At 36.0% G+C, this 21,834-nt stretch overlaps 1 protein-coding gene across 2 annotated transcripts in view; it reads left to right on the top strand.

The window, feature by feature from the left end:
* Positions 1 to 21,834, top strand: part of PIK3CB (phosphatidylinositol-4,5-bisphosphate 3-kinase catalytic subunit beta) — a 169,603-nt gene that overhangs the window by 104,770 nt on the left and 42,999 nt on the right. For both annotated transcript variants that reach the window (XM_001495416.6, XM_023621014.2), the window contains exons 10-12: positions 2,000 to 2,130; positions 4,258 to 4,308; positions 19,475 to 19,663. In XM_001495416.6, the coding sequence (XP_001495466.3) occupies positions 2,000 to 2,130; positions 4,258 to 4,308; positions 19,475 to 19,663 (371 nt within the window). The remainder of the gene's footprint in view (positions 1 to 1,999; positions 2,131 to 4,257; positions 4,309 to 19,474; positions 19,664 to 21,834) is intronic.

The raw sequence follows: 21,834 nt of genomic DNA, 5'->3' as shown, positions 1-21,834 counted from the left end.
TGTTATAAACAGTGTTATAATGAATAACCTCGCTTATGTGTGGGTATATATCTAAGACAAATTTCCAGAGGTGGATTTATTGAGTCTAAGAATACATATTTTTTTTTTTTTTAAAGATTTTTATTTTTTCCTTTAGTACGTAGTTGTATATTTCTCGTTGTGGGTTCCTCTAGTTGTGGTATGTGGGACGCTGCCTCAGCGTGGTTTGATGAGCAGTGCCATGTCCGCGCCCAGGATTCGAACCAACGAAACACTGGGCCGCCTGCAGCGGAGCGCACAAACAACCACTCGGCCACGGGGCCAGCCCCTGAATACATACAGTTTTAATTTTGATCAGTAATCACAAATTGCTCTCCAATAGAGATTGTACCAATTTGTACTCTCCAAAAGTGTCTTTATTTGTGATCACTTTTAACCAAGATTACCTTTACATGTTTGGGGCTGATAGGAATACAAAAATGCTAACATTTGACTTCAGGTAGGTTACATTTGAAGGACAAATAAGTATAATGCTATTGGATAGCAAGTATAGGATTATAATTTGCTGAGATATCAGCCTTAGAGGTGTATAAATTAGGAGAATTGCTTTTGTTCAGGTGAAAATGGAATCTGTGAGATGTGAGAATATTAAACAAGAGCAGCAAAGGATTGATTATGGAGCTGAAACTTGTAAATACTTTGTAAAGATTTTCTAGCTTTGGGAGATAATTATGAGTGCGCATACTATCTGGACGTTAAACCTAGACCGAATGGACTTTTGTCTTTTATTTCCTCAGGAAGTACAGAGAGAGCAGCTGTGCTAAAAATCAGTAAAGGGAAAGAGAATTTAGTTTGGAGAGGGCAGACTTGAGATTGTAATGCTAACTGTTCTCTCTTCTTTAGTTTATGTCTCTTCACAGTTTACTTATCTGTGAAATGAGAAAGTTATATGAGCTCCAGGGTTTTACGACAACATTGAAATTTTTAGATTCCCGTGCACAGTCCTATGAATGGACCATGTTTCGAGTGGTAGAGAAGAAGAGGGAGGGCACTGAAGAGAGAAGCAGTTGGCGAGATTAAAGGAGTTCCACTTGAATAGAGTGTTACAGAAACTACCAGAGAAGGTTACAGAAATTACCAGAAAAGGTTAACTGTATCAGCAGCTACGGGATAATAAAGGAACATTAACAACATTAGATTTATTAAAAGGAGTGTCATTGATGATTGTCAGCATATCAGTTTGGGTATTGTGATGACGGTGGAAATCAGATTACATGTGATTAAGAAATCTATATATGGTGATGTGTCACTTAACGCTGGGGTACGTTCTGAGAAATGCATTCTTGGGTGATTTTGTTGTGTGAACTATAGTAGTGTAGCCTACTACACACTATATATACTAAATTTTTTTGTGAGGAAGATTGGCCCTGAGCTAACATCTGTGCCAATCTTCCTCTGTTTCTTGTATGTGGGATGCTGCTACAGCATGGCCTGATGAGCGGTGTGTAGGTCCACGCCTAAGATCTGCACCTATGAACTCCGGTCTGCTAAAGCAGAGCATGTGAACTTACCCACTACGCCAGCAGGCTGGCCCCTGTGTGGTCCTAGTATTAGGGGGCCATCATCATATATGTGGTCCGTCATTAACCCAAATGTCGTTATGTGGTGCATGACTGTACAGTAATGAAATAATAACATTTTCTATGGGCCACCTAATTTTGATGGAGGGAGAGCAGTTCCAATTAAGTTTTTTCCAAGATTGAGAATACGTAACAGATTTAAAGAGGTGAGGTAGCCATTAATTTTTGTTAACTTTCTAGTTGCAAAGATGTATATAAACTCATATTCAAATTTTGTGCCAAGCATTAACAGAAAATTCAAGGCTTACTGGTATAAATGTCTACTAAACTTCCTTAGATGACACACTTTTTAAGTAATTTTTGTGGTTGGAGTACATTAAATTTCTTAGTTAAGTTTCAAAAACATTTTCTTAAGCATCAAAATTATTTGCATTTTTTAGATGAACTTGAAGAAATGTTGAATCCAATGGGAACTGTTCAAACAAATCCATATACTGAAAATGCAACAGCTTTGCATATCAAATTCCCAGAGAATAAAAAACAACCTTATTATTACCCTCCCTTCGATAAGGTAAGCTGATTATTTAAAGGGCCATTATGCATGAAATAATTGAATTATTAGTTTCTGGCTCTGTGTTTATAGTTTAAGCTCTCTATTTCTCTTTCAAAATGTCAAATACATTGACAGCTGGGTTCACTGGAAAGATCACTGAACAGGGAGCCAACTCTGTTTAGTCCTGGCTTTGTCTCTGACCAGGGGAGACATGGCATCTCTGGAGTTCAGGTTTCTCATTTATAAAATGAGGACATCATAGTTGTTCTCTGAGGGTCCTTTTCAACTTAAAAGGGCTATACACGCATTCATATGTAACTCTGAACATGTGGATACAGTAAAACATGCCCAGCATGTTGGTTCAGAGACTAAAGACATAATCACTGCTGTGTTAGAGCTGGTATTCGAAGATGATTTTTGTTGAATATTAATATTAGTATGACTTCCTAAGGTACTGTTATTTTTGTAGAATCTACAGCAAGGACTTTTGTTTGTAAAACACATTTCCTTAGTATACAAACTACCTGTCTTGGGAATGAGGAGAGTATCTGTTAGGGGCTGAAAATAGGGCTTTGATAATTTACATGCTAAGAGGGCTAAGCGTTGTGTATCTTCATTTTTGGCATCTTTGTTTCTGCTGTGATTGATACTGATTTTTGTGAGGAAATCTTTGGGCAAATTCTCAGATAATAAACAAGAAGTTTCTTTTATTTCTTTAATCCATTTGAGAACAAGCTAGCTTTAAAATTTGGTATTATACTAAGTAATATTTAAATTAATCTACCTGTTCACTTAATTGTATTTTAACGTTCAGCACTACCAGACCTGTATAGAGTAGATTTTTAAGGTTGTATGTAAATTAAATTTATGTGACTCAATGTTTCTTCCTTTACTTTCATTTTAATTGAATTTTACTCACCTAAGAAGTAGCTTTTTGTTTAAAGTTCTTCTAAATTGTTTTTCTGATCAATAATATACAACCAAATTAAATTTTGTGATTATTACAATAGAAATCTCAAATATGTCAGGAGCCGTATACTTTAGTGTACATTGAGTAGAAAAATGTACCTTTTGATTCATCAATTACATTTATGCCATGGCTTTCTTCCTTAGAATAAAAGTTTTCCATGATGCGTAGCTATCTGTGATACATTTAATAGTTCTAGCTCTGACTATTTTTGTGTTTAATTATGTCAACAATCAGGTATAGTTCATTTTGGATCAAATGAGATGCTTTTTGAGGTATTTTTATAATATAACATACTGTGAAATTATAAGTATTTCAATCTAATACTTCAAGAAAAGTCCACTTTCTTTAAAATGTTTTATTTCAGCTTTGCTTAATCTACAATGGTCACTAAACTTTCCTTTTGCCTTTATAAAATCCTTTGGAGAGTCTGTCTTTGAAGATCAACTTGGGATGGAGATTTTAGTCTTTAAATATGTATAAATATGTTTATACTTAGTCATTTTCCTTTAATTGTACAATTTATATATTATCTTTGTAAAAACAAATCATAATACAGATATAGAGTGAAATTTCTCATTCGTTTTATTTAATGTAACTTTTTTTGTTGTACTCACTTGCAAACATTTTGCTTTTCAAATCAATTTTAATGGTTATTGCTTAATTATTCAAGAATTTGCTTCATTCTTTTCAAGAATCAGAGTCCCTTTTGAACTTAATGAATTTTAAAAATATTTTTAGGCTCTCTCTTGACATTCCTTCTACTTTTGATATCTGTTAATTCAGAAAAAAACATAATGACAAATGACAAAAACATTCTATTTTTAGTAACTCTTACATAGCTGCATTTTCTTAACCAGAATACATTTATCTATATTAAAATACTTTTTTCATGTACATGTGCTAGCCACTACTTATTCTATGTACAGACAGTCTTAGTGCATCCTATGAATCACAGTCCCTTTTAGTAATACCATGGTTTACCAGTGGTCAAGAGTGTGAACATTGGGAATCACTGCATAATATTGTTTTGCATTAGAAATTCATGTTTACATTATAAAGAGTGCAAATGACAGACCATATTACTTCCTTGTAGTCTAAGTACAAGTGTAGTGATTTACACTTAAAATTTTACAAATATGCGGCCAAAATTTAATTAAAAAATTTTTTTTAAACAGATTATCGAAAAGGCAGCTGAGATTGCAAGCAGTGATAGTGCTAATGTATCAGTAAGTATCAAGGTTTGAAAATGGCCCTTTCTTATTATAAAGTTGTGCTCATTATTAGTTACCTTCATCTCCTTTATGGTAATGAACTTTCAGAAGACCATAGTCATATGCAAGAACAGTCGGTGAGTGTGCATATGTACATACTAATGTTTTGTTAAGTAGCACCTGTGTGTAGGTGGTGTGTGTTCAGTGGTAAGCCGTTTTCTGATACAGGCATGCGTTCAATAGCTAGTGTGTAAGAGATGTTAGACACCTCATAGATTAACTGTTGTTATTCAGTTGAAGAAGGAAGCTCTAATTTTATTTATTTCTCTCATGTAACAGCAGATATAATCAGGCCAGGCTTCTCAGTGGTGGGGACCCAGGTTTCTTCCATCTTGGTGCTTTGCCATGTTTAACATGTAGTGTCTATCTCATGGTTTAATATTGGCACTTGAGCTTCCTACATTGCTCCATCCCAGCCAGCAGGAACAGGAAAAGCACGACTAGAGACCACACACATTCTTTTTGAGAATATCATTAATGTGTCTCATTTCTGTCACATATCGTTAGCCAGAACTTAGTCACATGGCCATACCTAACAACAAGTGAGCCTGGGAATTGTAGTCTTTAGCTGGGCAGTCATGTGCTTGGCTAAGAGTAAGAGATTCTAGTTACTAAAGCAAGAGGAAGAGAATGCATATTCAGGGAGAAACAGCAGTCTCTGCCACTCACACTGTTCCCATTGTTTCTGCCCAGAGACTACAAAATAGTTACTTTATTTACCTTGCTTGCAATATATATATTATTTCTACTATCTATACTTTTTAATTTAAAATTTTTTCTAGTTTAAAACGTTGCTGAGTTCTAATCTGATATTCTCTCTTTGTGTCATCAGTTTACAACTTTTAAGTGTCTTCAGTAAAGCCATTCTACATAGAATGGTAATTATATAGGGGCCAGGAGGCAAGATGGAGATGATGTGTATGTTTTTGTCGTTTGCACAAAATCACAGCACTGTTTCACGTTGGCTAGTTCAGAAATGTCTGGCCTAGTCTGTTCTTCTGCTTTGCCATTAGAGTTCTCAGAAACTTCCATAGCCCCGCAGGGCAAGTCATCTGCTACTACAAATACTTTGAGTGGTTCTCTTTAATGAAACAAAAGAAGTTTATAACGACTATACACTTATCAGCTTGTCAGGCAATTAGTGAAACAGATCATATAGTTTAAGTTTAAGAGGTAACAGTTATATAGGGATATCTTCATTCTAATGCCTCTTTTTAGTTACCTTTTATTAGTCTTAATATTGCTTATTGAACATCAGAAACATAAATTAAGTTTTACTATTTCTACTGGAATCCACTACTAGATTACAGGGTTTTCTCCTTGCTGAGGATGCAGTATTGTTACCCAGGTTTGATGTACTTTTGTTTTTGCTGAGGAAGATTTACCCTGAGCTAACATCCATGCTTATCTTCCTCTATTTTTTAGTATGTGGGCCACCAGCACAGCATGACTGCCAGCAGAGCAGTGTAGGTCTGCGCCCAGGCCGCTGAAGTGGGGTGGCGCTAAACTTAACCATTAGGCCACTGGGGCTGGCCCTACTTTTTTTTTTTTTTTTTCCATTGGGCACATAGTACAATTAATGAATTGTGAAACCAAAAATGAAAGTTTTTTTTCTGTAATCCCCACCTGCTTTCCTCCTCAGAGATAGCTGTGTAAATAGCTAGCTAATAGATAGCTACAAGCTATCCAACTTAATACTATATATGCACTTAGATACCTTTATGTGTAAATATCTATGTCTTTTTTTTTAAATAAATGAGATCTTTATGTATATAATTTTTCCCTTTTTCTTTTAATGCATTTTGTGGATCTTGTCGTGTCTTCATGAAGAGGTCCACTTCTCTCTTTTTAAAGCCTTCTTAACATTCCATGGGATTAATTATTAGTAACCATTAGTTATTAAACATACATACTCCTACTTATGGATGTTTTGCTTATGTCCAAATAGTCTCTACTAAAACAGTGTTGCAATGAATATTTTGTACATTCTTCCTTTTACATTTGTGTGTTTTGTAGGATGTATTCCTAGAAATGAAATTATTAGATCAAAAGATATGTGCCTTTTTCATAAGAATTTTGCCAAATTGCATAGCCTGAAAGATGTAAAATTTACAACCCTGCCCACATTGTGGAAGAGTTCCTATATTTTTGCATTTCTGCCAACCCTTTTAATATGTCAATCCGGTGGATAAGAAAATGGTGTCACATAACTTTAACCTGCATTCCCTTGTTACTAGTCAGGTTCGGGTTTGTTTGCTTTTTAAATTTCAGTAATCTTTTAAAAGATTTCTGATTATTTCTTTTTTGTGACTATAAAGTCACCTTAGTTCTCTGTGAGGAATTAAATAATCTTGTTTTTAAAGTGGTCTTGCTTCTTTTGGCATCTGTCTTTCTTCATATTGGTTTTTCTCAAATGTTTGATGATTCTTAGTTGAGCTCTTTTTATATTTCTGACTCTCTGGTTGTCTGCCTATTCCCTGTAACCTACTTTCAGTAACTGTAGGTGTTAGAGTAGACTGTGTTGACTGCTGGGGTCTCCTGTATGTGAAGATTTCTATACCTTCTGGGATTAAGTGGTTCCCTAGGTCTCAGTACCCATGCTCCTCACTTCAGTCTGGGGCCAGTGCCGTTGCTGTTTCAGCTCAGCACAGAGGAAGGGGCATGCCTGATCAAAGCTGCTGCTCCACCTGCTGATCCCTTGATGATCTTCCTGATAATTCTCCCTGGCCTCCTCTCACCTCTTGTATCCTTTGATTCTGAGCTGTGTTCCCCTAGAGCTGTGTTTCTTACTACTACATGGATCTTAGCAGATCTGATCCCTGGTTCTATCTGCTTTCTTTCATTGAAGGATTCCTGTGTTAGATACTCTTTCTCTTTTCCAGAGCTGTTACTGATTAGTATTTTTTAAAAGATATATCTTTTCTGACACTTGTTTCTTTTGAATGAGAGGAATGAAGAGAACTTGTTCTCATTCCACTGTTATAGTCCACTATTCATGTACATGCCAAGAGCAGGTTACATTCCTTAATAAGATCATGGTAAGTTGACTTGTTGAATTGTTTGTGTGTGTGTGTGTACATTTATAGGTATATATATTAAAGATATATTATGTATATATATATATATATTATGTGCACATACAATTCCTCAGGCAACTTTACCATCATCTTACTAAGGGACTTAAATCTGCTCTTGGAATTAAAAAAAAAACTTAATTGTAGTAAAATACACATAACATAAAATTTACCATCATTTTTAAGTGTACAGGTCAGTGTACACTTAAAGTACACTAAGTATATTGTGAATATACTTAACACATTAAGTGCAACTGATCTTCAGAACTTTTTTATCTTGCAAAACTGAGACTCTACATCCATTAAACAATTCCCCATTTTCCCCTTCCCTCAGCCCTTGACATCCACTATTCTAATTTCTGTCTCTATGAATTTAACAATACCTCATAAATGGAATCATACATTATTTTATCTTGTTGTGACTGACTGAGTTCACTTAGCAAAGTGTCTAGAGATTTTCTTGGTTGTTACAACTCAGGGGAGGGTGCTTTTAGTATCTATTGAGTAGAGCTCAGGGCTGCTGCTCAACTCTCTACAATGCACAAGAACATCCTCCTACAACAAAATATCGATAGCACCGAGGCTGAAAAATGCTGCTCTAATCTAAAACATCTGTGTTGTAAATAAAGTTTGTCTTATTTTCATACTGCAGAATCTCAGGCACAAAATCTTCATGGCTGGCTTTGGAGAATGCAGAGGAGAATGCAGAGGAGAATGCAGTCTTTAGTGCAGAGGTTCTAGGGATCTACCTAGAATGTTTTCTTAGTAGAATGATTCAGAATCTTGACAGCCTTCAGTTTTAGGGAAAGGAAATATCAAACGTTTAAAAAAGTATTTCAAAGTTACTGAAAACTTGCGAGAAGAGTACAAAGAATTCCCATATGGCCTTCTTTCAGCTTCCCCAACTGTTGACATTTTACCACATTTGTTTTATCAATTTATGTGTGTGTGTGTATATGCATTTTTTTCTGAATCATTTGAGATTAAGTGGTATACATCATGCCCTTTTACCCCTTATTTCTTCAGTATGTATCTCTTAAAAACAAGAACATTCCCACACTTAACCAGAATCCATTCATAAAAATCAGGGAAATAATATTGATACACTTCTATTGTCTAATCCACACATTACATTCAAATTTAGCGAATTGTCTCAATAATGTCCTTTATAGGTCCAGGATCCAACTGAGGATTACTTTCATTGCCATGTGTCTTTAGTTTTCTTTGTTCTAAAACAGCTCCTCAGTCTTTTCTTATCTTTGACTTTCACATTTTTTAAGAATATAGGCCAGTTACTTTGTAGAATGTCACTCAATTTGGATTTGCCTAATGTTTTGTCATGATCAGATTCTAGCTATGCATTTTTAGCATGAATACCGTAGAAGTGGTGGAGTGTTCTTACTGCATTTTATCAGGAGGTGAGCTGTGTCAGTTTGTCTCATTACTATTGATGTTAATTGTTATTACTTGATTAGGATAGTGTCTACTAGGTTTTTCTACTATAAAGTTAATGAGTATTTTATGGGAGGATATTTTACGTCAAACTTTCACCCACTTGTTCTAATATTTATTAATCCATCTTGCCTGAATCAGTATTATTACAATAGTTTGCTAAGTGCTGATTTTCAAATTTGTTTTTCCTGTTGGATTTATTAGTTGGCTGATGCCATAGGGTAGAGGTTTCTTGACTACCTCATTTATTTACTTAACTCATTTTTTTTTAACTTATAGTAGTATGGATTCATGATTTCTATTTTTTTTTTTTAAAGATTTTATTTTTTCCTTTTTCTCCCCAAAGCCTCCCGGTACATAGTTGTATATTCTTCGTTGTGGGTCCTTCTAGTTGTGGCATGTGGGACGCTGCCCCAGCGTGGCTTGATGAGCAGTGCCATGTCCGTGCCCAGGATTCGAACCAGTGAAACCCTGGGCTGCCGGCAGCGGAGGGCGTGAACTAAACCACTCGGCCCCGGGGCCAGCCCCCATGATTTCTGTTTTATTGAATGACTTATAATTGGTTACTATCATTTATTTTGATGTTCAAAATGACCCAGATTTGGCCAGTGACAGCCCATTCAAGCTCTCTCCTGTCATTTTGACATGTCTCTATCATTCTTTGAGCATTTCCTTCTTGCTGGTACAACAGAGTGTTCCAGGCTCCTCTAACATTTTCCCTGCCCCAGCTTTGGAATCAACCATTTCTCCAGGGAGTCCAGATTCCTTTTATTTGTGAAAAGTATTCAGAATCTGAGAGCTAGGCACTGGGTATGCTCATATATAACCCCAGAGATAGATTTCTCTATCTTTCTATTAAAAGCCATGAGTTCTTATCAATGCCTCTAATTTGGATCCACCACCACAGGATTTTTTTCTAAGAGTTGCCTTTCCATATTTTTAATTCCCTTTTCTGACAGACATCTGGATTCCTATTAACCTCAATATATTTATTTACTTCATCTCCTATTTGTAATCAATCTCCCAATCATGTAACCATCTTCTTAGTCCCTGTCCCACGAGCCCTGACTTCCTGTGCTGTCTCATTCCCAGCTGCGTGTTGGTGAAGTCCCTATCCTAGCCAACATGTAGTTAATTCTTTCCTTGGCAAGCACACTGCTAACATGCTGCCTGAGTCTCCAGCCCCTTTGGTTATGACATATGAGTTTTCCAGTGCTTTCCATAGGGAAGGGTAAGGAGCCATAGTATATTTCTCATGTGCTTATAGCAAGTTATATATGTTTTGTTTTATTTTGGTGAGTACTCTTATATTCTAACATGTGTATGATTTTGAAAAAGGTAAACGTAAAGAAAAACACAGTAGAGAATATGGGTGTTAATTTTCTTTGCTTCCCACTGTTATCTTCCATTATCTTATTTTATTTCAAGTATTTGAACATGTGTATAAGTACACCAGTTATGCTGTACAATATAATTTTTCATTACTGTTTGTTTTGGGTTTTGTAAAAGAATGTATGATTCTGTGTTTTCTTGGGCTTCCTGCCACATTTCTGATAGTTGATTGTTTTCACCTTGGCATTATTCGGTGCTGTGCTGTTCATAGCTCAGTAAACAATCACACTACAATTATACAGCTAACCCCCTGCTCTTCCCTCTTAGTTTACTCCTAGGTCTTCAGGATATTTACTTACAGTAGGTCTATAAAGTCTAATTTTGATCCACAAAATTACAGTATGTCTGCTAGCTTTTTGCAGTATTGAACTTAATAGCAGTCTGCCTTTCTTTGACATGAAGAAGTTATACTCTGTGTTATTTGCAGTAACAGGTTTCATTTTAAGACGTAAGTGTAGTAGTTTGATTTTCAAATTCTGATGACTTTTCATGATCATTTTTCAGAGAAACCCAGTCATACCTATAAAATAGAGGATATCCTTTTTAAGTTGAGGCTCTGAATATAAAACCACTATAATCATATATAAAGTTTTTGTGTGTGTGTGTCTGTGTGTTTAAATAAGACTATTTTTTAAAGAGCATTTTTAGATTCACAACAAAATTGGGAGAAAGGGAACAGAGATTTCCCATATGTCCCTTGCCCATACACGTGCATAGCCTCTGCCGTTATCAGTATGACTCACCAGAATGGTACATTTGTTACCAAGGATGAGCCTACATTGACACATCATAATCACCCAAAGTCCATAGTTTATGTTAGGTTTCACATTGTTGTTTTGCATTCTATGGGTTGGGACAAATGTTTAACAACATACATTTATCATTATAATATCATACAGAGTGTTTTCACTGCCCTGCAAATCCTTTATGCTCTGCCTGTTCATTCTCCTACCTGACAACCACTGGTCTTTTTACAGTCTCCATAGTTTTTGCCTTTTCCAGATGTTGTATAGTTGGAATCATACGGTATCTGGCCTTTTCAGATTGGCTTCTTTCACTTAGTCGTATGCATTTAAGGTTCCTCCATGTCTTCTTGTGGCATGATAGCTCACTTCCTTTTAGTGCTAAATATTCCATTGTCTGTACGTATTACAGTTTATCCATTCACCCACTGAAGGACATCTTTGTTGCTTCCAAATTTTGGCAGTTTTGAATAAAGCTGCTATAAACATCTATGTGCAAGTTTTTGTGGAGGCCTAAGTTTTCACCTCCTTTTGGTAAATACCAAGGAGTGTGATTACTGGATTGCCTGGTAAGAGTATGTTTAGTTTTGTAAGAAACCGCTAAACTGTCTCCCTAAGTGGTTGTAGTATTTTATATTCCTACCAGCAGTGAATGAGCGTTGCTTTACATCCTTGACAGCATTTAGTGTTGTTGGTGTTCTGAATTTTGGCCATTCTGATGGATGTGTAGTTATATCTCATTGTTGTTTTAAATTGCATTTCCCTGATGACATATAATGTTAAGCATCTTTTCATATGCTTATTTCCCATTTGTAGATCTTATTTGGTGAGGTGTCTGTTCAGGTTTTGACCTATGTTTTTGTCTGGTGGTTTATTTTCTTATTTTTGAGGTTTAGGAGTTCTTTGTATATGTTGGATACCAATCCTTTATCATATATGTCATTTTGCAAATATTTTGTCCCAGTCTATGGCTTGTCTTTTTATTCTCATGACAGTGTCTTTCACAGAGCAGATAATTTTAAATTTAATGAAGTCCAGCTTATCAGTTCTTTCTTTGAGGGTTCATGCATTTAGCGTTATATATATAAAGTCATTGCCAAACCTGAGGTCATCTAGATTTTCTCTTGTTATCCTTGAGGAGTTTTATACTTTTGCTTTTCATGCTTATTTTTACATAAGTCTGGTAGTATCAATTCTTCACCTTTGTTCTTCTTTAGTATTGTATTGGCTATTCTGGGTCTTTTGCCTTTCCATATAAACTTTAGTATCAGTTTGTTGATATTCACAAAATAACTTACTGGAATTTTGATTGGGTTTACATTGAATCTATTGATTTAGTGGAAAGAACTGACATTTTGACAATATTGAGTTTTCCTATCTTGGGAATATCTCTCCATTTATTTAGATCTTTGAGTTCTTTCATTAGAATTCTCTAGTTTTCCTCATGTAGGACTTGTATATGTTTTATACCTGAGTTTTCATATTTTTGGATGCTAATGTAAATGGTATTGTGTTTTTAATTTCAAATTCCACTTTTTATTGCTGATAAGTAGGAAAGCGATATACTTTTGCATATTGACCTCTGCATATTGACCAAGGTTGTATCCTGCAACCTTGCTTTAATTTCCTATTAGTTCCAATAGTGTTTTTATTGATTCTTTCAGATTTTCTACATAGATAATCATGTCATCCCCATTCTTTTTTACATATGCATACACTATTCTGAATCTCACTACTTTAGGAAATTTGTAATATGACTATTTTATGTATTTATTTTTTATTGAGTTAATGATAGGTTACAATCTTGTGAAATTTCAGTTGTACATTAATGTTTGTCAGTCGTATTGTAGGTGCACCACTTCACCCTTTGTGCCCACCCGCCCCCCCCCCCCCCACCTTTCCCCTGGTAGCCACTCATCTGTTCTCTTTGTCTACATTTTTAAATTCCTCATATGAGTGGAGTCATACACAGATTATCCTTCTCTAACTGGCTTATTTCACTTAACATAATTCCCTCAAGGTCCATCCATTTTATTGTAAATGGAATGATTTTGTTCTGTTTTACAGCTGAGTAGTATTCCATTGTATATATATATACCACATCTTCTTTATCCATCCATCTGTTGATGGGCACTTAGGTTGCTTCCATGTCTTGGCAGTTGTACATAATGCTGCAATGAACATTGGGGTGCATAGGACTTTTGGAATTGCTGACTTCAAGCTCTTTGGATGGATACCCAGTAGTGGAATAGCTGGGTCGTATGGTTGCTCTATTTTTAATTTTTTGAGGAATCTCCATACTGTTTTCCATAGTGGCTGCACCAGTTTGCATTCCTACTAGCAGTGTATGAGGATTCCTTTTTCTCCACAACCTCTCCAACATTTGTTACTATTAGTTTTAGATATTTTTGTCATTCTAATGGGTGTAAGGTGATATCTTAGTGTAGTTTTGATTTGCGTTTCCCTGATGATCAGCGATGATGAGCATCTTTTCATGTGCCTATTGGCCATCCGTATATCTTCTTTGGAGAAATGTCTGTTCATGTCTCCAGCCCATTTTTTGATCGGGTCGTTTGATTTTTTGTTGTTGAGTTGTGAGAGTTCTTTATATATTATGGATATTAAGCCTTTGTCAGATATATGACTTGCAAATATTTTTTCCCAGTTAGTGGGTTGCTTTTTTGTTTCAATCCTGTTTTCATTTGCCTTGAAGAAGCTCTTTAGTCTGATGAAGTCCCATTTGTTTATTCTTTCTATTGTTTCCCTTCTCTGAGAAGACATGGTGTCCAAAAAGATCCTTTTAGTACTGATGTCAAAGAGTGTACTGCCTACGTTTTCTTCTAGAAGCATTATGGTTTCAGGTCTCCCTTTAGGTCTTTGATCCATTTTGAGTTTATTTTGGTGAATGGTGAGAAAGAATGGTCAATTTTCATTCTTTTACATATGGCTTTCCAGTTTTCCGAGCACCATTTGTTGAAAAGACTTACTTTTCTCCATTGTATGCCCTCGGCTCCTTTGTCGAAGATAAGCTGTCCATAGATGTGTGGTTTTATTTCTGGGCTTTCAATTCTGTTCCATTGATCTGTGCACCTGTTTTTGTACCAGAACCATGCTGTTTTGATTACTGTAGCTTTGTAGTACGTTTTAAAGTCAGGGATTGTGATGCCTCCCGTTTTGTTCTTTTTTCTCAGGATTGCTTTAGAAATTCGGGGTCTTTTGTTGCCCCATATGAATTTTATGATTCTTTGTTCTAATTCTGTAAAGAATGTCATTGGGATTCTGATTGGGATAGTGTTGAATCTGTAGATTGCTTTAGGTAGAACGGACATTTTAACTATGTTTATTCTTCCAATCCATGTACATGGAATGTCTTTCCATCTCCTTATGTCATCATCCAGTTCTCTCAGAAAGGCCTTGTAATTTTCATTGTATAGGTCCTTCACTTCCTTAGTTAAATTTACCCTGAGGTATTTTATTCTTTTTGTTGCGATTGTGAGTGGTATTGTGTTCTTGAGTTCTTTTTCTGTTAGCTCGTTATTAGAATATAGAAATGCTACTGATTTATGCAAATTGATTTTATACCCTGCATCTTTGCTGTAGTTGTTGATTACTTCTCAGAGTTTCCCATGGATTCTCTGGGGTTTTCTATATATAAGATCATGTCGTCTGCAAACAGTGAGAGTTTCACTTCTTCCCTCCCTATTTGGATTCCTTTTATTCCTTTTTCTTGCCTCATTGCTCTGGCCAGGACCTCCAGTACTATGTTAAATAAGAGTGGTGATACAGGGCATCCTTATCTCGTTCCTGTTTTCAGGGGGATGGCGCTCAGCTTTTGCCCATTGAGTATGATGTTGGCTGTGGGTTTGTCATATATGGCCCTTATTGTGTTGAAGTAGTTACCTTCTCTGCCCATTTTGTTCAGAGTTTTTATCATAAATGGCTGTTGGATCTTGTCAAATGCTTTCTCTGCATCTATTGAGATGATCATGTGGTTTTTATTCCTCAGTTTGTTGATGTGGTATATCACGTTGATTGATTTGTGGATGTTGAACCATCCCTGTGTCCCTGGTATGAATCCCACCTGATCATGATGTATGATCCTTTTGATGAATTGCTGAATTCTGGTTGCCAAAATTTTGTTTAGAATTTTTGCATCTATGTTCATCAGTGATATTGGCCTGTAGTTCTCTTTTTTTGTGGTGTCCTTGTCAGGCTTTGGTATCAGCCTGATGTTGGCCTCATAGAATGTGTTAGGAAGTGTTCCATCCTCCCTAATATTTTGGAATAGCTTGAAAAGGATAGGTATTAAATCCTCTCTGAAAGTTTGGTAGAATTCCCCAGGAAAGCCATCTGGTCCTGGGGTTTTATTCTTTGGGATGTTTTTGATTGCTGTTTCAATCTCTTTCCTTGTGATTAGTCTGTTCAAATTGTCTGCTTCTTCTTGAGTGAGCTTTGGGAGATTGTAGGAGTCCAAGAATTTATCCATTTCCTCTAGGTTATCCATTTTGTTTTCATATAATTTTTCGTAGTATTCTCTTATAATCTGTTGTATTTCTGCAGAGTGTGTTGTTATTTCTCCGCTTTCATTTCTGATTTTGTTTATTTGAGCTTTCTCCCTTTTTGTCTTTGTAAGTTTGGCTAGGGGTTTGTCAATTTTATTTATCTTCTCAAAGAACCAGCTCTTTGTTTCATTGATCCTTTCTACCGCCTTTTTAGTTTCAACAGCATTTATTTTCTGCTCTGATTTTTATTATTTCTCTCCTTCTGCTTACTTTGGGCTCTGTTTGTTCTTCTTTCTGTAATTCAGTTCGGTGTAGTTTAAGATTGCTTATTTGGGATTTTTCTTGTTTGTTAAGATGTGCGTGTATTGCGATGAATTTTCCTCTTAATACAGCTTTTGCTGTATCCCATATGAGTTGGTATGGCATGTTATCATTTTCATTTGTTTCCAGGTTTTTTTTGATTTCTTTAATGTCTTCAATGATCCATTGCTTGGTCAGTAGCGTATGGTTTAGTCTCCACATCCATGTGCCTTTCTCAGCTTTTTTCTTGTAATTAATTTCTAGCCTTATAGCATTATGATCGGAGAAGATGCTTGTTATTATTTCAATTTTTTAAAATTTGTAGAGGCTTGCCTTGTTTCCCAACATATGGTCTATCCTTCAGAATGTTCCACGTGCACTTGAGAAGAACGTGTATTCTGCTGTTTTAGGATGAAGTGATCTATATATGTCTATTAAGTCCACTTGTTTTAGTTTTTTCTTTAGCTCCACTATTTCCTTGTTGATTTTCTATCTGGATGATCTGTCCATCGATGTGAGTGGGGTGTTGAGGTCCCCTACTATTATTGTGTTGTTTTTAACATCTTCCTTTAGTCTGTTAATAGTTGCTTTATTAACTTTGGTGCTCCTATGTTGGGTGCATAGATATTTGTGAGCGTTATTTCTTCTTGATGAAGTGTCCCTTTGACCATTATATATTGTCCCTCTGTGTCTCTCTTTACCAGCCTTATTTTGAAATCTGTTTCGTCTGCTATAAGTATTGCCACACCTGCTTTCTTTTGCTTGCTATTAGCTTGAAGTATTGTCTTCCACCCCTTCACTCTGAGCCTGTGTTTGTCGTCGGGGCTGAGGTGTGTTTCCTGGAGGCAACAAATTGTTGGATCTTGTTCTTTAATCCATTTTGTCACTCTGTGTCTTTTTATTGGCGAGTTCAATCCGTTTACATTGAGGGTGATTATTGATGCATGTGGACTTAATGCTGTCAATCTGTCACTCGTTATCTGGTTTTCCTGCATTACCTTTGTTTCTCGTCCTGTGTGTTTTAGCCTACCCATTGACTACAGCAGTGTCTTATGCTGGGTTTCTTAGATTTTTCCTTATTTATGCTTTGTGGCTCTGTTCTGTTTTTTAGTTTAGTGGCTACCCTGAAGTTTGTATTTAGAATGTCGTGTATAATATAGTCTATTCTCTGGTGGTCTCTTACTTACTTGGCCTAGACTGATTTAGTCCCTTTGCTCTTCCCCTCCTAAATTATTATTTTCATTTCTTATTCCAACTCGTGTTGTGAGTTTGTAGTTAGAGTGAGAAGATCGTCTTTGCTGTGGTGGTTTCCTTCCCTTTATCCTAATGCTATAGTTGAACATTTGCTATCCTATTCTGGTTCTATCTCTCTGTCTCCTTACTTTGTGGTTTGTGACCCCTTTCTCCCTTTTTCTTTTTTCAGCTATGAGAGCCTTCTTGAGGATTTCTTGTAGTGGAGGACTTTTGGTTACAAATTCCCTTAACTTTTGTTTGTCTGGAAAAGATTTAATTTCTCCCTCATATCTGAAGGATATTTTTGCTGGCTAGAGTAGTCTTGGCTGAAGATTTTTATCTCTCAAAGTTTTGAATATGTCACTCCATTCTCTCCTAGCTTGTAAGGTTTCTGTAGAGAAATCCGCTGAAAGTCTGATAGGAGTTCCTTTGTAGGTTATTTTCTTCTGTCTTGCTGCCCTGAGTATTCTTTCTTTGTCTTTCCTTTTTGGCCATTTTTACTACTATATGCCTTGCAGTAGGTCTTTTTACATTGACAAATCTAGAAGATCTGAAAACTTCCTTCACACACATTTCTCCCTCAATCCCTAGATTTGGGAAGTTGTCTTCTATAATTTCATTAAGCACACTTTCTGCTCCATTTTCCTTTTCCACATTCTCATGAATTCCTATGATCCTTAAATTCTTTCTCCTCATTGAATCCGCTGTTTCTCTGATATTTTCCTCATTCTTTTTAATCCTTAGTTCTCTTTCTTCCTCTGTCTGGAGCCAGTCAGCCTGTCTATCTTCTTTTATGCTAATTTTCTCCTCTATGGTGTCTACACGCGCATTCAGGGAATCCATCTTCTGTTTTATCTGGTCCATTTTATTTTTCATCTCTAGTATTTCTGTTTGATTCTTCTTTATAGTTTCAATCTCCTTTGTGAAGTAACTCCAGAACTCATTGACTTGTTTCTCTATCTTTCCCTGTACCTCATTGAGTTTTTTGATGATAGCTACTCTGAACTCATTTTCACTTAGTTTACCTAATTCCAAGTCCTCAGGACTTTCTTCTGTGTTTTTATTGTTCTCCTTCTGATCTGGAGCTTTTATAAATTGCTGAATGGTAGAGGAGCGGTTTTTGTGCATGATGGTAGTATTCGGTTGCAGTTACAGCCTGTCGCCACTAGATGGGGGTCGAGTGCCACGCTTTCTGAGCTCTCTGCGTTCAGCCAAGATGGCGGCACCCAGTGCTGGTTGGAGCCGGTGGAGGGGCAGTTTCTCTCTAGCGCCAATCTGCATTTCGATCAGCTGTTGCTCTCTGGTCTTCCCGGGCCCTGGCTTGATGGGATCCCCGCACACGGAAGCTTTCCCCTTCAGCAGGTTTCCACTGCACCAGTGGCGGTTGTCCTGGATGATCCCCTGGTCGCGTGGCTCCTCTCCCGCTTGTTCCCTCACCAGCAGCCGCAATCCCACCCTCTAGGAGAGGGAGCGAAGTTCTCTCTTACCCCTTCCAGCTCCTCCGAGGGCGGCTACAGCCTCTCGATCTCTGTCTTGTTACTCTGTAGGTCTCTTTCGGTCTTGGCATTAGGGGTCATTGGTTGAAATTCAGTTTTTCTGTTTCTTTGGTTGTATTTTGGAGGGGAGAGAGTCTGGGGTCAGCTCACCCCGCCATTTTGCTCCGCCTCCTCCTATTTTATTTATTTTAATGTTTATATGAAATCCCAGTTAAAATAATGTCAAGTACAAAATAATACAGCAATAGAATATAAATCCTTACAGAATCAAAGTGGTTTTGCCAAAATGGTATAGTTTTTCAAGTATAGGGAAATGCACCTCTTTCTTTTAATGTTAGTGCAGTTCAGAATCTAGATTTAAAAAAGTAGCGTGGACCATTTTCTTTGTTTTAGTATATTCTTAAAAGCATCGGGAAGGAAAATAAGTTAACTGTATTTTTTTAATGTTCAATTTTAGCCGGATTCAATTCTTAATCTAAATAGTTTTATGTCTGTGAGCCAAGAAGGTACCTATAACCCTTTTTTTATACTATATATGTTTGGTTCATCTCTGTTTTTTGTTTGTTTATAGAAATTGAAAATTAAAGAAGGAAGGAAAGAGAATTCAGTTCAAATGATAAATGACTTTTAAATCCAAGTGGCAATTCTGCCACCTAGTGTTTGCACATGGATTTTTAAAAAAACAGTATTCTTTTTTCTTTTTTAGAACCAGTTGTGAATAATTCTTTCCTTCATCCTTAGCTTAGAAATTTAATATTCAGAAATAAAAGCTTTAAGAAGAGGATCAACATTTATTAATTATTTTTAAGAAATTGGATTTTTTTAAAGCTCATAAATATTTAATGAGTTTATTGTATGTAAGTTTGCTACATGTTTGCCAGTGATGTTTACACTGTGTAGTTCTATAATGAGTAATTTTGCTTTCTTAGAGTCGAGGTGGAAAAAAGTTTCTTGCTGTACTCAAAGAAATCTTGGACAGGGATCCCCTGTCTCAACTGTGTGAGAATGAAATGGATCTTATTTGGACTTTGAGACAAGACTGCAGAGAGAATTTCCCACAGTCACTGCCAAAATTATTGCTGTCAATCAAGTGGAATAAACTTGAGGATGTTGCTCAGGTAACAAAATATCATTTCTGTAACTCCTGTTTGGAGTATATACTACTTTGCTGATTTCATGTAAGTTGTCCTTTTGTACATAGGTATATTTCTATAGATTGGATAATTTTCTGCAGGAGAAATGTTGAGATTTTAAACTGTTACATATACTCTTAAATGATACATCAGAACGTTTTAAGATTTAAAAATCCCATCTTTGGGGCCAGCCCAGTGGCATAGCGGTTAAGTTTGTGGGCTCTGCTTTGCTGGCCCAGGGTTCACTGTTCAGATCCTGAGAGCAGACCTATGCACCGCTTAACAAGCCATGCTGTGGTAGGCATCCCACATATAAAGTAGAGGAAGATAGGCATGGATGTTAGCTCAGGGACCATCTTCCTTTAAAAAAAAAAAAGGAAATCCCAGATTCTGGGATTCTGGGATTTAGAGCATAAATCATTCAGATCAATTTTGACATTCATTTCAGTTGGGCAGTGTTGATGAATGTTTGCCTCTAGGCAGAATAGAGAAAGGAAAAGAATTTTGCTCCAGAAAGACTGCTAAGTTTTAGCTCCTTGATTCACTTTTTCAATTAAATTGAAGAAAGCACTGGCCTGTTAAAATTCAGTTGATCATCAGTGCTCTATAGAAAGATCCTTGAAATTGTTTTTAATTAGAATGATGACGTTTGGCTTATTAAGATAACCAAGTTGTTTACTTATTTGAATTGAACTTTTACAATTTAAAAGTTTTCTTGGTAAATCTTAATGACTTTAAAAATTTTGTCAAGAAAGACATTTATTTTAAATCTTTGATTTTATTTTACTTCTCAAATTTAGTGTAGAAAGGATTTCTTTTGAGTTTATTTCTAGTGTCTTAATTTTTTGAATCATGTTACATAATTATATTATGTCCTTCATTTAAACTATTTCCATAGTTAGAATACATGAATGTACTTACCCTGAAAAGGAACTACTTTTGTCATTTAGATTGGTTTTAATTGTTCTGACATAATCTTCTAACCACTTATTTATTTAAATTCAGGCTTAGTCTTCTGTGAACCTCGGTAAGGTGAAATATAAAATATAAGCATTGTTTAGTTCGCACATTTGCTTCCATCCTTTGGGTCCTGTGCAGTTAGTTCTAAGTGCCTCCCAAACGCACCCTCCACCAAGAAATGCATCATGTTATTTTGTATAGAATTAAAATAGAAAAAATTTCTGGCTGTACTCTTAAATGATACCTGAGATTGAGGTTTATTATGTGAACTGTCAGAAAATAGAATGAGCTAATTTATGCTTAATATTTCTTTATTTAACCCTATGGATAGAAATTTTTACGTTCAGAAATTTAGCACACTTCTGTTATTTCCATGAGGGAATCTAAAGCCTTGTCAGATATAACTCAACATCCTCCATTTGGTAGAAGAAAGCCACTAGTGTAACTTAATGCTACGTAGTATCAGCTCAATGTGTGTGAGCAAGTGTAGGGATGTGTGAATTTCACAATCCTAATTCTTCTTTTTAGTAGTCTAGAAGAAAAGTTAATGGAATGAAAAGTAATACGTTTTTGGCTTGTTCACCAACCCTATCCCATTGCTAGTTTAGTGAACTGGTCTGAAAGAATATAAACTGTGTCTTCAATAAATTGACCACCTTGAGAAGCAGAGTGCTTCTGTGCAAAGTTTGTACTCTGATTCTACAGGCACAAGCTGTGGGTGGAAATTTATAGAAGAGTAGCCTCCTGTTAATCCACAGGAAAACACTCTGTCGGCATGTGAAATACATAGAATGTAAAAACGCAGAAGGGATTTCAGTAGTCTTGGCAGCAGGCAGGCAATTAATTAGTCAGCACTGCTTTCATTATTTATAAGGCTGAGTCAGGTTTCCCTCCTCTATTTACTTTCATAGCTTTCCCCAACCTAAAGGGATGAGTTTTGGTAATTTATTTAATTTTACATTTATATAATAGATTTTTAAATAATTGTAAATAATCTTACCCAAGGTAATTACTTTCCAATAGTAGAGCTGTTTTTAAACCATAACATAGTTGAACCTCTAGTATTACAGGATGGTATCTATCCTTTACAGTGTTATTTTTGTGAAGCAATGTATTCTAAGTGTTAACTGGAGATGCTAGGAGTTGGTTTTTTTTTTTTTTACTATTGTTTCAGACCCTCAGGAAATGGTCCTCCC

This window comes from Equus caballus, chromosome 16 (genome assembly GCF_041296265.1).
Source record: "Equus caballus isolate H_3958 breed thoroughbred chromosome 16, TB-T2T, whole genome shotgun sequence".
NCBI classification, from domain to species: Eukaryota; Metazoa; Chordata; class Mammalia; order Perissodactyla; family Equidae; genus Equus; species Equus caballus.
This window is presented reverse-complemented; position numbering and strand designations above follow the sequence as displayed.